Source organism: Schistocerca nitens, chromosome 11, assembly GCF_023898315.1.
Source record: "Schistocerca nitens isolate TAMUIC-IGC-003100 chromosome 11, iqSchNite1.1, whole genome shotgun sequence".
NCBI classification, from domain to species: Eukaryota; Metazoa; Arthropoda; class Insecta; order Orthoptera; family Acrididae; genus Schistocerca; species Schistocerca nitens.
In genome coordinates this window covers 119231350-119246749 of record NC_064624.1, presented here as the reverse complement: position 1 = coordinate 119246749, position 15400 = coordinate 119231350, and the positions used below count along the sequence as shown (strand labels likewise).

The following is a 15400-nucleotide window of genomic DNA, read 5'->3' as shown; positions in this document are numbered from 1 at the left end:
TTTTTACAATGAGCACATTACTGCACTCAAATTGTGCAAAAGTTATATTGGATCTACTGAGAAATTCATCAATGGAGTGAAAGGAGTTGGCCACCAATAAATCGTTTAGGCTTCTCTTAAACTGAATTTCATTGGTTTGCCTTCGGACTTGATTTTGAAGTTCACACACTAATTACTGGAGTCGATGAGTCGCGTGATGTGTTAGGCGAAGATTTTTCAGTGCGGTTCTGGCGTATTTGATTACGACAGCTGAACTATCGATTAGTTTACAGGTTACCGATATATTTGATTTATGCTGACAAAGCGAATTGTTCCTTTAGTTTTGTGAATTTTTTCTTCGTGTGTGGTTGAAATAGTATGGTCTTACGCTGGACGCGTTCTGATTAGTAAGAGTCAAGCAAGGCCTGATGATAATTAGCAAAATGTCGTTTACGTGCAGGGGATTATACAGGGTGATTCAAAAAGAATACCACAACTTTAAAAATGTGTATTTAATGAAAGAAACATAATATAACCTTCTGTTGTACATCATTACAAAGAGTACTTAAAAAGGTTTTTTTTCACTCAGAAACAAGTTCAGAGATGTTCAATATGGCCCCCTCCAGACACTCGAGCAATATCAACCCGATACTCCAACTCGTTCCACACTCTCTGTAGCATATCAGGCGTAACAGTTTGGATAGCTGCTGTTATTTCTCGTTTCAAATCATCAATGGTGGCTGGGAGAGGTGGCCGAAACACCATATCCTTAACATACCCCCATAAGAAAAAATCGCAGGGGGTAAGATCAGGGCTTCTTGGAGGCCAGTGATGAAGTGCTCTGTCACGGGCTGCCTGGCGGCCGATCCATTGCCTCGGGTAGTTGACGTTCAGGTTTCATAACTAACCTTTTTCGTAGGACTCTCCACACAGTTGATTGTGGAATTTGCAGCTCTCTGCTAGCTCTGCGAGTCGATTTTCCAGGGGCTGCGAACAAATGCTTGCTGGATGCGTGCTACATTTTCATCACTCGTTCTCGGCCGTCCAGAACTTTTCCCTTTGGACAAACACCCATTCTCTGTAAACTGTTTATACCGACGTTTAATACACCACCTATCAGGAGGTTTAACACCATACTTCGTTCGAAATGCACGCCGAACAACTGTCGTCGATTCACTTCTGCCGTACTCAATAACACAAAAAGCTTTCTGTTGAGCGGTCGCCATCTTAGCATCAACTGACGCTGACGCCTAGCTAACAGCGCCTCAAGCGGACAAATGTACAACTAAATGAAACTTTATAGCTCCCTTAATTCGCCGACAGATAGTGCTTAGCTCTGCCTTTTGTCGTTGCAGAGTTTTAAATTCCTAAAGTTGGGGTATTCTTTTTGAATCACCCTGTATTTCTGTAGTTTAGACCCGACTTTGTGTGGATTGATCCTGAGACGGGAATCACTGCTAGAAGCACTCAAGGTCGGACAGTGGACAGTACGACGACTGCCAAAGCAAATACAAAATGGTTCAAATGGCTCTGAGCACTATGGAACTTAACTGCTGTGGTCATTAGTCCCCTAGAACTTAGAACTGCTTAAACCTAACTAACCTAAGGACATCACCCACATCCATGCCCGAGGCAGGATTCGAACCTGCTACCGTAGCGGTCGCGCGGTTCCAGATTGTAGCGCCTAGAACCGCTGGACCACTCCGTCCGGCCAAAGAAAATACAAGAGCGACTGAAAAGGGAGTGGCAAAAAGCACCAATGCTCACTGCGTGCCACACTGCCTGTCACAGACAACTGCAGCTCAAATCATTTGTTGTAGTGTGTGTCGGTGTGCGAGTTACATTCTCGTCCGACCACGTGTTCTGGGCGCTTCACTTTTTCCCTGGTAATCTGTCAAGTGGGACTGCAGCCGGAGACGTAGTACTTCAGTAATGATGACAAAACCAGCGGCCGCTTTCGAATCTAACATCGTTTATTTTTTTTAAAAAACATGCTACCAGTTTCGACACCACTCGGTGTCATCTTCAGGTCCCAAACGTAACCTGCCATCTACGACCGTTCTCCTACGCAATGAACAGAATCATGTGCACCGTGTCAAAAGCAACTGGATCCCATACCTACTGTAGCAACAAGTCCAGGATGGTCAGACGAGTTCTCACCTCACCATATCGAGCGAGGTGGCGCAGTGGTTAGCACACTGGACTCGCATTCGGGAAGACGACGGTTCAATCCCGCGTCCGGCCATCCTGATTTACGTTTTCCGTGATTTCCCTAAATCGCTCCAGGCAAATGCCGGGATGGTTCCTCTGAAAGGGCACGGCCGACTTCCTTCCCTAATCCGATGAGACCGATGACCTCGCTGTTTGGTCTCTTTCCCGAAAACCAACCAACCAACCATCACCTAACCATACTCGACTTGTTTGTTGCGGAATCCAGTTAATTTTGGTCCGCTGCATACGATTCTGTTCACTGCACAGGAAACTTGTTGTGGATCGCAGGTTACACTCGGGACCTGAAGATGACCCCATGTGGTGTCGAAACTGGTAGCATATTTTAAAAAGAATAAACGACTTTAGATTCAAATACGGCCGCTGGCTTTGTCATCTTTAATCAAGTACGTCGCTTTTTCCGGTACACAGTGAAGATTGTGTGGTACAGAGTCTCCTCTCCGGACTCTATTCCTCGCTGAGTAGCCGCTGCTGTTCTATTCCTCCGTCTGTACCTGCCTTTGACGTGGGAGCGAGACCGACTCGGCCGCCCAGTGTAGTGGTCTGGCGACGCGACTTGCTCTGCGGCAGCGTGGCCCGGCCCAGCCTACCTTGTGCGAGATGTAGAGCTCCTGGCCCTGCAGCAGCAGGAAGGCGCGCGTCCACGTCTGCTTGCCCGGGTCTCGAACCCAGACCGGCGAGAAGATGGGCGGCAGCACCGCGGAGCCCCCCACCACGGCCTGGAACAGGGGAGCGAGCAGGTGCTGAGCAAAAACGCCGAGTCCATTTCCTATTAATAAGGAAAACTACATTTTATGAGTCCGTGGTCATTGATGGTGATGATGTTTGGTTTCTGGGGAGCTCAACTGCGCGGTCATCAGCGCCCGTACAAAGTCCCAATTTTTCACATTCATTCTAACCACTTGTATGAATATCAAGAGCTCAGATGGCAACCCATTACTAAGCAAAGAAGGGAAGGCAGAAAGGTGGAAGGAGTATATAGAGGGTTTATACAAGGGCGATGTACTTGAGGACAGTATTATGGAAATGGAAGAGGATGTAGATGAAGATGAAATGGGAGATAAGATACTGCGTGAAGAGTTTGACAGAGCACTGAAAGACCTGAGTCGAAACAAGGCCCCGGGAGTAGACAACATTCCATTAGAACTACTGATGGCCATGGGAGAGCCAGTCATGACAAAACTCTACCATCTGGTGAGCAAGATGTATGAGACAGGCGAAATACCCACAGACTTCAAGAAGAATATAATAATTCCAAAACCAAAGAAAGCAGGTGTTCACAGATGTGAAAATTACCGAACTATCAGTTTAATAAGTCACAGCTGCAAAATACTAACGCGAATTCTTTACAGACGAATGGAAAAACTGGTAGAAGCGGACCTCGGGGAAGATCAGTTTGGATTCCGTAGAAATGTTGGAACACGTGAGGCAATACTGACCTTACGACTTATCTTAGAAGAAAGATTAAGAAAAGGCAAACCTACGTTTCTAGCATTTGTAGACTTAGAGAAAGCTTTTGACAACGTTAACTGGAATACTCTCTTTCAAATTCTGAAGGTGGCAGGGGTAAAATACAGAGAGCGAAAGGCTATTTACAATTTGTACAGAAACCAGATGGCAGTTATAAGAGTCGAGGGGCATGAAAGGGAAGCAGTGGTTGGGAAAGGAGTGAGACAGGGTTGTAGCCTCTCCCCGATGTTATTCAATCTGTATATTGAGCAAGCAGTAAAGGAAACTATAGTGGACTGACAAGGCAGCCAGTCCACAGTGAAGTAGCCGAAAGGGCACACGTACACACACGCCGACTGGCGCGAAGTCTGGAACAGGATTCGTAATGAATGTGATAAAGAAAAGAACGTAGCTACTAGAACACTTAACTTTTATATCGTCCTTTGGTATACAGCATTCTTGATGATACAAGTGAGACTATCTTGAGATACATGCAATGGTTAATGGCGCCTTGCTAGGTCGTAGCCATTAACTTAGCTGAAGGCTATTCTAACTGTCTCTCGGCAAATGAGAGAAAGGCTTCGTCAGTGTAGTCGCTAGCAACGTCGTCGTACAACTGGGGCGAGTGTTAGCCAGTCTCTCGAGACCTGCCTTGTGGTGGCGCTCGGTCTGCGATCCTGACAGTGGCGACACGCGGGTCCGACATGTACTAATGGACCGCGGCCGATTTAAGCTACCACCTAGCAAGTGTGGTGTCTGGCGGTGACACCACAGAAACAAAAGAAAAATTCGGAGTAGGTATTAAAATTCATGGAGAAGAAGTAAAAACTTTGAGGTTCGCCGATGACATTGTAATTCTGTCAGAGACAGCAAAGGACATGGAAGAGCAGTTGAACGGAATGGACTGTCTTGAAAGGAGGATATAAGATGAACATCAACAAAAGCAAAACGAGGATAATGGAATGTTGTCAAATTAAATCGGGTGATGCTGAGGGGATTAGATTAGGAAATGAGACACTTAAAGTAGTAAAGGAGTTTTGCTATTTAGGGAGTAAAATAACTGATGATGGTCGAAGTAGAGAGGATATAAAATGTAGACTGGCAATGGCAAGGAAATCGTTTCTGAAGAAGAGAAATTTGTTAACATCGTGTATAGATTTAAGTGTCAGGAAGTCGTTTCTGAAGGTATTTGTATGGAGTGTAGCCATGTATGGAAGTGAAACATGGACGATAACCAGTTTGGACAAGAAGAGAATAGAAGAAGGGATCGGTTGGTAGGACATGTTTTGAGGCATCAAGGGATCACAAATTTAGCATTGGAGGGCAGCGTGGAGGGTAAAAATCGTAGAGGGAGACCAAGAGATCAATACACTAAGCAGATTCAGAAGGATGTAGGTTGCAGTAGGTACTGGGAGATGAAGAAGCTTGCAGAGGATAGAGTAGCATGGAGAGCTGCATCAAACCAGTCTCAGGACTGAAGACCACAACAACAACAACAACATTCTAACCACTGTCAGCAATGGTGAGGATGATGATGAAATGATCAGGACAACACAAACACCCAGTCCCCCGGCAGAGAAAATTCCCAACCCGACCGGGAATCGAACCCGGGACCCCGTGATCCAAAGGTATCAACGCTGGCAACTATACCACGAGCTGCGGACTCCGTGGTCATTACGAATATTTTCTGAATAAAACAGGGGGCTCTGATTGTTGGAAGCATCACGAGTGGAACAGGGAATTGTATCTATGCTTTATAGATCTAGAAAAGGCATATGACCGGGTTCCTAGGAGGAAGTTATTGTCTGTTCTACGAGATTATGGAATAGGAGGCAAACTTTTGCAAGCAATTAAAGGTCTTTACATAGATAGTCAGGCAGCAGTTAGAGTTGACAGTAAATTGAGTTCATGGTTCAGAGTAGTTTCAGGGGTAAGACAAGGCTGCAACCTGTCTCCACTGTTGTTCATATTATTTATGGATCATATGTTGAAAACAATAGGCTGGCTGGGTGAGATTAAGATGTGTGAACACAAAGTAAGCAGTCTCGCATATGCGGATGACTTAGTTGTGATGGCAGATTCGATTGAAAGTTTGCAAAGTAATATTTCAGAGCTAGCTCAGAAATGTAAGGACTATTAGCATCTCCAAAACGAAAGTAATGTCAGTGGGAAAGAGATATAAACGGATTGAGTGCCAAATAGGAGGAACAAAGTTAGAACAGGTGGACGGTTTCAAGTAGTTAGGGTGCATATTCTCACAGGATGGCAACATAGTGAAAGAACTGGAAGCGAGGTGTAGCAAAGCTAATGCAGTGAGCGCTCAGCTACGATCTACTCTCTTCTGCAAGAAGGAAGTCAGTACCAAGGCTAAGTTATCTGTGCACCGTTCAATCTTTCGACCAACTTTGTTGTATGGGAGCGAAAGCTGGGTGGATTCAGGCTACCTTATCAACAAGGTTGAGGTTACGGATATGAAAGTAGCTAGGATGATCGCAGGTACTAGAAGATGGGAACAATGGCAGGAGGGTGTCCACAATGAGGAAATCAAAGAAAAACAGGGAAGGTAGGAGGAGTCGGGACAGACCAAGGAGAAGGTACCTGGATTTGGTTAAGAATGATTTTGAAGTAATAGGTTTAACATCAGAAGAGGCACCAATGTTAGCACTGAATAGGGGATCATGGAGGAATTTTATAAGGGGGACTATGCTCCAGACTGAACGCTGAAAGGCATAATCAGTCTTAAATGATGATGATGAAACAGGGAGATTTTTTTGCACAGTGCACAAATCGACGAGAGGATATGGAACAAAAAATGTCTAATGAACTTACCTCCGGAAATACATAATACGAGGGCTATCCACAAAGTACATTACGTTTTGGAATTAAAAATAAATAAAGTATTGGAAATTTTTTTTATTATATACAGATGAAAGCCACACTTAAATACTACCTTTCTACATAGTTGCCATTTAAATTAAGGCACTTATCGTAGCGATGGACGAGCTTGGAAATTCCTTCGTCGTAAAATTCGGCCGCCTGCGCCTTCAACCACGTGGTTACCTCTTTTCGGACAGAATAGGTGTGATTTTTGTGGATTTCCTGGAAAGAGGCACTACAATAAACTCTCAAAGGTATTGCCAAACTCTGCACAACCTCAGAAGAGCAATACAAAACAAGCGCAGGGGAAAGTTGGGCTCAAAGATCTTGCCGATTCACGACAACGCCCGGGTCCACACGACAAATGCCACTCGTGAAGTTCTCGAATCTTTTAAGTGGGAGTTGCTTCCTCATCCGCCGTACAGTCCCGACCTGGCACCGAGCGACTTCCACTTATTCCCAGCAATGAAGAAGTGGTTGGCTATGCAGCGTTTTGATAACGACGCACAGCTTCAAGAATTTAGGTGGGGAAAACATTACGAGGGAAAACATTAGCACAATAATGGTGCAGAAGTGGAAGAATTTTTTTTTCTATATATACTACAGATTATACATAAATTGAAGAAGAAAGAAAAAATTATGTCATATTATATAAGAGAAGCAGAGAGGAAAGTGTGAGTAAACAATATAAATTTTATAGGGCACATAGTATAGGAAATCATTCAAAAAACAAAAAACAAAAAAATTTATGAGTAGTTGGCACTTTCCACTAAAACACTAAACAAAAAACTAAAGTAGAAACACTAAAAAATGTGAAGAGCACTGGACCATCAGTCTAATTTCTCATGCAGCTAAAGTCTTGCTAAGAGTGTTGAATAGGTTATGTGGCAAGCTGGATAGAGGGACTGCAGAGGAGCAGCTTGGATTTAGAAGAGGAAAAGGAACAAGAGATGCTATTGGCCTGTTAAGAACTATAGTGGAAAGATATATGGAAAAGTGTAGAGAAATCTTTGCTGTGTTAATAGATTTAGAAAAGGCTTTTGACAGAGTTCAGTGGAACAAGCTGATGGATATTTTGAAGAGGATAGGAGTAGATTGGAAAGAGAGAAGACTGATACAGAATCTATATTTACACCAGAAAGTAAGAATAAGGATTGGAAATGAAATGTCAGAAGGAAGCAGCATTGCACGAGGTGTTAGACAAGGTCGATGCCTTTCCCCACTGTCGTTTAACGTATACCTTGAAGAGATTATTGAGAAAACCTTAGATGGGAAAAGAGGAATATGTATTGGTGGAAAGATAATAGAATGTATAAGATTTGCTGATGACATGGTATTAGTGGCAGAAAGTGAGCGGACAGTGAATAACATGCTGAAAGATCTGAATGAATCTTGTGTGGAATATGGGATGCAAGTAAACACAGCGAAAACAAAGAGTATGGTCATCAGTACAAGACGCAGCACTCCGTCTTCGGGCCACGAGCGGCCTACCGGGACCATCCGACCGCCGTGTCATCCTCAGGGGAAGATGCGGATAGGAGGGGCGTGGGGTCAGCACACCGCTCTCCCGGTCGTTACGATGGTATTCTTGACCGGAGCCGCTGCTATTCAGTCGAGTAGCTCCTCAATTGGCATCACGAGGCTGAGTGAACGCCGAAAAATGGCAACAGCGCATGGGGGCCTGGATGGTCACCCATCCATGTGCCGACCACGCCCGACAGCGCTCAACTTCGGTGATCTCACCGGAACTTTTTTTTTTTGTAACGTAATAAACTTTTATTTACAAGTTGACATATACATTGCTTGACCAAATATACTTTTAGGTTTTACACATACAGTAATCGTATCTTTTTTCTATAGTCTTTTTTGTATTTTCTTTATGATTTAGTTCTTTCTGATAAGCAAATTTTGTTTCTAATTATGTTCTTTTTTTATATTTGTCGGTTTCTACTCTGATTTTTCTGAGCTGTGGTGTTTTTTTGGCTCTATTTCTGTGTGCACTTGTTAGTGCTGTATTCATTTTATTATTTTTTTAAGGAGTACGAGGTGCATTCAAGTTCTAAGGCCTCCGATTTTTTTTCTAATTATCTACTCACCCGAAATCGATGAAACTGGCGTTACTTCTCGACGTAATCGCCCTGCAGACGTACACATTTTTCACAAAGCTGACGCCATGATTCCATGGCAGCGGCGAAGGCTTCTTTAGGAGTCTGTTTTGACCACTGGAAAATCGCTGAGGCAATAGCAGCACGGCTGGTGAATGTGCGGCCACGGAGAGTGTCTTTCATTGTTGGGAAAAGCCAAAAGTCACTAGGAGCCAGGTCAGGTGAGTAGGGAGCACGAGGAATCACTTCAAAGTTGTTATCACGAAGAAACTGTTGCATAACATTAGCTCTATGTGCGGGTGCGTTGTCTCGGTGAAACGGCACACGCGCAGCCGTTCCCGGACGTTTTTGTTGCAGTGCAGGAAGGAATTTGTTCTTCAAAACATTTTCGTAGGATGCACCTGTTACCGTAGTGCCCTTTGGAACGCAACGGGTAAGGATTACGCCCTCGCTGTCCCAGAACATGGACACCATCATGTTTTCAGCACTGGCGGTTACCCGAAATTTTTTTGGTGGCGGTGAATCTGTGTGCTTCCATTGAGCTGACTAGCGCTTTGTTTCTGGCTTCAAAAATAGCATCCACGTCTCATCCATTGTCACAACCGACGAAAAGAAAGTCCCATTCGTGCTGTCGTTGCGCGTCAACATTGCTCGGCAACGTGCCACACAGGTAGCCGTGTGGTCGTCCGTCAGCATTCGTGGCACCCACCTGGATGACACTTTTCGCATTTTCAGGTCGTCGTGCAGGATTGTGTGCACAGAACCCACAGAAATGCCAACTCTGGAGGCGATCTGTTCGACAGTCATTCGGCGATCCCCCAAAACAATTCTCTCAACTTTCTCGATCGTGTCAGACCGGCTTGTGCGAGCCCGAGGTTGTTTCGGTTTGTTGTCACACGATGTTCTGCCTTCTTTAAACTCTCGCACCCACGAACGCACTTTCGACACATCCGTAACTCCGTCACCACATGTCTCCTTCGACTGTCGATGAATTTCAATTGGTTTCACATCACGCAAATTCAGAAAACGAATGATTGCACCCTGTTCAAGTAAGGAAAACGTCGCCATTTTAAGTATTTAAAACAGTTCTCATTCTCGCCGCTGGCGGTAAAATTCCATCTGCCATACGGTGCTGCCATCTCTGGGACGTATTGACAATGAATGCGGCCTCATTTTAAAACAATGCGCACGTTTCTATCTCTTTCCAGTCCGGAGAAAAAAAATCGGAGGCCTTTTGAACTTGAATGCACCTCGTATCTGATGACATTTAATGAGATTAATTTGATTGGTGCCAAATGATGGCGTTGCCTATGGTGTTTTCTTAGAGAAAGGCAAATGGCTGCGTGCTGTGGCAAGCAAGGTTGTACCAGGACATCTATCCCTGCCGACAACAACCAGAGCATTCAACATTTCCAAGACGTGCCTGACCGCTTGTCTGAGACAGGGTCGTTTCAGGATGCAGGAAATCGTGAACGACGTACCCCAAATGTTGGGACACCACACTTGCAGGAAAACGTGATTAACACAGTGCAAGGCGACCGCCAAGTCAGTAACAGGCAGTTGGCCCGCCAGCACAGGTAAGCCAGGCGACTGTGTGGAACATTCTCCATGACAGTTGTCACTGCCCTTATCACTTACAGCATGTGGAGGGGTTACTAGCGACAGACTTTCCACATCGAGAACCGTTTTGTCACTGGTTTCTTCAACAGGCAACCAAGATTCATGGATTTGTGTCATCCATCCTATACACTGATGAGGCTACCTTTACCCAGTATGGTATCTTCAGCTTGTACTGCCATTTGCAATCATCCTAGCTACTTTCATATCTGTAACCTCAACCTTATTGTTAAGGTAACCTGAATCCACCCAGGTTTTGCTCCCATACAACAAAGTTGGTCGAAAGATTGAACGGTGCACAGATAACTTAGTCTTGGTGCTGACTTCCTTCTTGCAGAAGAGAGTAGATCGTAGCTGAGCGCTCACTGCATTAGCTTTGCTACACCTCGCTTCCAGTTCTTTCACTATGTTGCCATCCTGTGAGAATATGCATCCTAAGTACTTGAAACCGTCCACTGTTCTAACTTTGTTCCTCCTATTTGGCACTCAATCCGTTTATATCTCTTTCCCACTGACATTACTTTCGTTTTGGAGATGCTAATAGTCCTTACATTTCTGAGCTAGCTCTGAAATATTACTTTGCAAACTTTCAATCGAATCTGCCATCACAACTAAGTCATCCGCTACGAGACTGCTTACTTTGTGTTCACAATCTCTCCCAGCCAGTCTATTGTTTTCAACATATGATGCATAAATAATATGAACAACAGTGGAGACAGGTTGCAGCCTTGTCTTACCCCTGAAACTACTCTGAACCATGAACTCAATTTGCCGGCCGGTGTGGCCGTCCGGTTCTAGGCGCTTCAGTCTGGAAGCGCGTGACCGCTACGGTCGCAGGTTCGAATCCTGCCTCGGGCATGGATGTGTGTGATGTCCTTAGGCTAGTTAGGTTTAAGTAGTTCTTTTAGGGGACTGATGACCACAGATGTTAAGTCCCATAGTGCTCAGAGCGATTTGAACCATTTTGAACTGAATTTACCGTCAACTCTAACTGCTGCCTGACTATCTATGTAAAGACATTTAATTGCTTGCAAAAGTCATTTGTGGGATGGCATGCAGAACCTGCACGGTATGGTGACAGCGAATCATCAGCATCGCTGCGGCCGGAATGTGTGGGGTGGGATAATTGGCGACCGTATTTTGGGACCAGTCTTGCTTCCACGTCGCCTAACAGGCCGCAACTACCGGCGATTCTTGCGGGTGACTTTGCGTCCCCTGCCGGAAGAAGCGCCATTGATGATTCGAAGGCTTACGTCCCTGCTACACGATGGTACTCCAGCCCGCTTCGCCGTTAACATCCGGACGCATCTCGATCGTGTCTTTCCTGGTCGACGTATCGGACGAAGGGGGTCCAGTTGCACGGCCCGCTCATTCACTGGATCTAAACCCCTGCGATTTCTGGTTATGGGGCCATCTCAAAAGTATCGTCTATGCAGAGCCCATTCCAGATGTGGAGACACTGGAGCAGCGTATTCGTGCTGCCTTTGACACTGCTCGGATGCAGTCTGGTCGATGTAAATGTGAGACAGAATATGCTACGTTGAGGCACACGGAAACCTTTTTCAACACATACTGTAACATACATACTTAGAACCTACATTAAGGAAAGGCAAACCTACGTTTCTAGCATTTGTAGGCTTAGAGAAAGCTTTTGACAATGTTGAGTGGAATACTCTCTTTCAAATTCTGAAGGTGGCGGGGGTAAAATGCAGGGAGCGAAAGGCTATTTACAACTTGTACAGAAACCAGATGGCAGTTATAAGAGTCGAGGGGCAGGAAAGAGAAGCAGTGGTTGGGAGGGGAGTGAGACAGGATTGTAGCCTCTCCCCGATGTTATTCAATCTGTATATTGAGCAAGCAGTAAAGGAAACAAAAGAAAAATTCGGAATAGGAATCAAAATCCATGGAGAAGAAATAAAAACTTTGAGGTTCGCCGATGACATTTTAATTCTGTGAGAGACAGCAAAGGACTTGGAAGAGCAGTTGAACGGAATGGACAGTGTAATGAAAGTACAGTATAACATGAAAATCAACAAAAGCAAAACGAGGATAATGGAATGTAGTCGAATTAAATCGGGTGATGCTGAGGGAATTAGATTAGGAAATGAGAAACTTACAGTAGTAAATGAGTTTTGCTATTTGGGGAGCAAAATAACTGACGATGGTCGAAGTACAGAGGATATCAAATGTAGACTGGCAATGGCAAGGAAAGCGTTTCTCAAGAAGAGAAATTTGTTAACATCGATTATAGATTTAAGTGTCAGGAAGTCGTTTCTGAAAGTATTTGTATGGAGTGTAGCCATGTATGGAAGTGAAACATGGACGGTAAGTAGTTTGGACAAGAAGAGAATAGAAGCTTTCGAAATGTGGTGCTACAGAAGAATGCTGAAGATTAGATGGGTAGATCACGTAACTAATGAGGAGGTATTGAATAGGATTGGGGAGAAGAGAAGTTTGTGGCACAACTTGACTAGAAGAAGGGTTCGGTTGGTAGGACATGTTCTGAGGCATCAAGGGATCACCAATTTAGTATTTGAGGGCAGTGTGGAGGGTAAAAATCGTAGAGGGAGACCAAGAGATGAATACACTAAGCAGATTCAGAAGGATGTAGGTTGCAGTAGGTACTGGGAGATGAAGAAGCTTGCACAGGATAGAGTAGCATGGAGAGCTGCATCAAACCAGTCTCAGGACTGAAGACCACAACAACAACAACAACTGTAACTGTGGCTGCGTAGTACAGCGTGTATCGACTATGTATGATTGAGTAAATCGTTTCTAGCGTGTAAACCATACATTTCCGGACATACGTTCATTACAACTTCTATGTTCCGTATGCTGTCATCGATCAGTCAAAAATTCAAATGGATCTAAGCACATGGGACTTAACAACTGAGATCATCAGTCCATTAGTCTTAGAACTAATTAAACCTAACTAACCTACGGACATCACACATATCCATGCCCGAGGCAGGATTCGAACCTGCGACCGCAGTAGCAGCGCGGTTCCGGACTGAAGCGCCTAAAACCGCTCGGCCACACCTCCCGGCATCGATCAGTCCCTAGAGTTTGCACACGGTGGAAAAAAGTCACCCTGTATAACGCTCAATAAAATTTCTTTATTAATTACGCCGTTTCGGATACTGGCATCATAAGCGATCTGTATTTTACGAGTAAAGGAACATGAAGAGCGAAAGGCTTTTTTTGTACAACGAAACGAACAAAAATTTGAAAAGAGCTTAGAACTACTTGTATATTAAACTATCGGAAGAAAGTGAAATTTTTTCAGAATGTCAGCGAGGTGTGTTTTCCCTTAGAAACCCTGAACGTTCCGTGTACACGCGGGAAAACTACAGGGTTATTACAATTATTGAAGCGTTTTCACAGCTCAACAATAACTTTATTATTAGAGATATTTTCACAATGCTTTGCACACACCTACTAAAACTCAAAAAGTTTTTTTAGGCATTCACAAATGTTCGATATGTGCCCCTTTAGTGATTCGGCAGACATCAAGCCGATAATCAAGTTCCTCCCACACTCGGCGCAGCATGTCCCCATCAATGAGTTCGAAAGTGTCGTCGATGCGAGCTCGCAGTTCTGGCACGTTTCTTGGTAGAGGAGGTTTAAACACTGAATCTTTCACATAACCCCACAGAAAGAAATCGCATGGGGTTAAGTCGGGAGAGCGTGGAGGCCGTGACATGAATTGCTGATCGTGATCTCCACCACGACCGATCCATCGGTTTTCCAATCTCCTGTTTAAGAAATGCCGAACATCGTGATGGAAGTGCGGTGGAGCACCATCCTGTTGAAAGATGAAGTCGGCGCTGTCGGTCTCCAGTTGTGGCACGAGCCAATTTTCCAGCATGTCCAGATACACGTGTCCTGTAACGTTTTTTTCGCAGAAGAAAAAGGGGCCGTAAACTTTAAACCGTGAGATTGCACAAAACACGTTAACTTTTGATGAATTGCGAATTTGCTGCACGAATGCGTGAGGATTCTCTACTGCCCAGATTCGCACATTGTGTCTGTTCACTTCACCATTAAGAAAAAATGTTGCTTCATCACTGAAAACAAGTTTCGCACTGAACGCATCCTCTTCCACGAGCTGTTGCAACCGCGCCGGAAATTCAAAGCATTTGACTTCGTCATCGGGTGTCAGGGCTTGTAGCAATTGTAAACGGTAAGGCTTCTGCTTTAGCCTTTTCCGTAAGACTTTCCAAACCGTCGGCTGTGGTACGTTTAGCTCCCTGCTTGCTTTATTCGTCGACTTCCGCGGGCTACGCGTGAAACTTGCCCGCACGCGTTCAACCGTTTCTTCGCTCACTGCAGGCCGACCCGTCGATTTCCCCTTACAGAGGCATCCAGAAGCTTTAAACTGCGCATACCATCGCCGAATGGAGTTAGCAGTTGGTGGATCTTTGTTGAACTTCGTCCTGAAGTGTCGTTGCAGTGTTATGACTGACTGATGTGAGTGCATTTCAAGCACGACATACGCTTTCTCGGCTCCTGTCGCCATTTTGTCTCACTGCGCTCTCGAGCGCTCTGGCGGCAGAAACCTGAAGTGCGCCTTCAGCCGAACAAAACTTTGAGTATCTGTAGTGTGTCGTGACCATATGTCAATGAATGGAGCTACAGTGAATTTATGAAATCGCTTCAATCATTTATAATAGCCCTGTACATTCATTCGATGTACTAGATGCCGTTTCAGTGTCCGTTTTCCGTGTCTGTACGACAAATACCGTCCCGCAACGTGTGATGTCGAGACCACATCCGACGAGTAACTGTACATTACTCCTGTGGTCTGCCACATTGTGTCTTAATGTATTACAGATTGTGAATAACATCATCGCAATACTATGTATGGAGGTTTGAATTGGGGCTTTCCAAGCCTATCTCTCGTTCTCGAAAATTTGATTAAAAATAGCAAATAGACAAATAAGGTATTGCATTGACTACAACTTCATGAAAATGCACGTCGTTTTGTTTTCATTATATGACGTGTCAAATGTCATATAAAGTAAACAATGTGGCCAGTGATGAGAAAACAGAGAGTAAGAAATAGGTGTTAGCGGGATTCGAACCTTGGCCCCGTTCACGAGCCCCTCCCACAGCGCGAACACTCACCACGTACTTTTTCTTTT

At 44.7% G+C, this 15400-nt stretch overlaps 1 protein-coding gene across 1 annotated transcript in view; it reads right to left on the bottom strand.

Moving 5' to 3' along the window:
- LOC126212697 (growth factor receptor-bound protein 14-like) overlaps window positions 1–5332 on the bottom strand; it is a 411244-nt gene extending 405912 nt beyond the window's left edge. Inside the window, exons 1-2 of the mRNA XM_049940112.1 lie at window positions 5308–5332; window positions 2799–2977 (exon numbers count right to left, since the gene is read on the bottom strand). Of these exons, the coding sequence (XP_049796069.1) occupies window positions 2799–2977; window positions 5308–5332 (204 nt within the window). The remainder of the gene's footprint in view (window positions 1–2798; window positions 2978–5307) is intronic.
- Between the last annotated feature and the right edge of the window lie 10068 nt (window positions 5333–15400).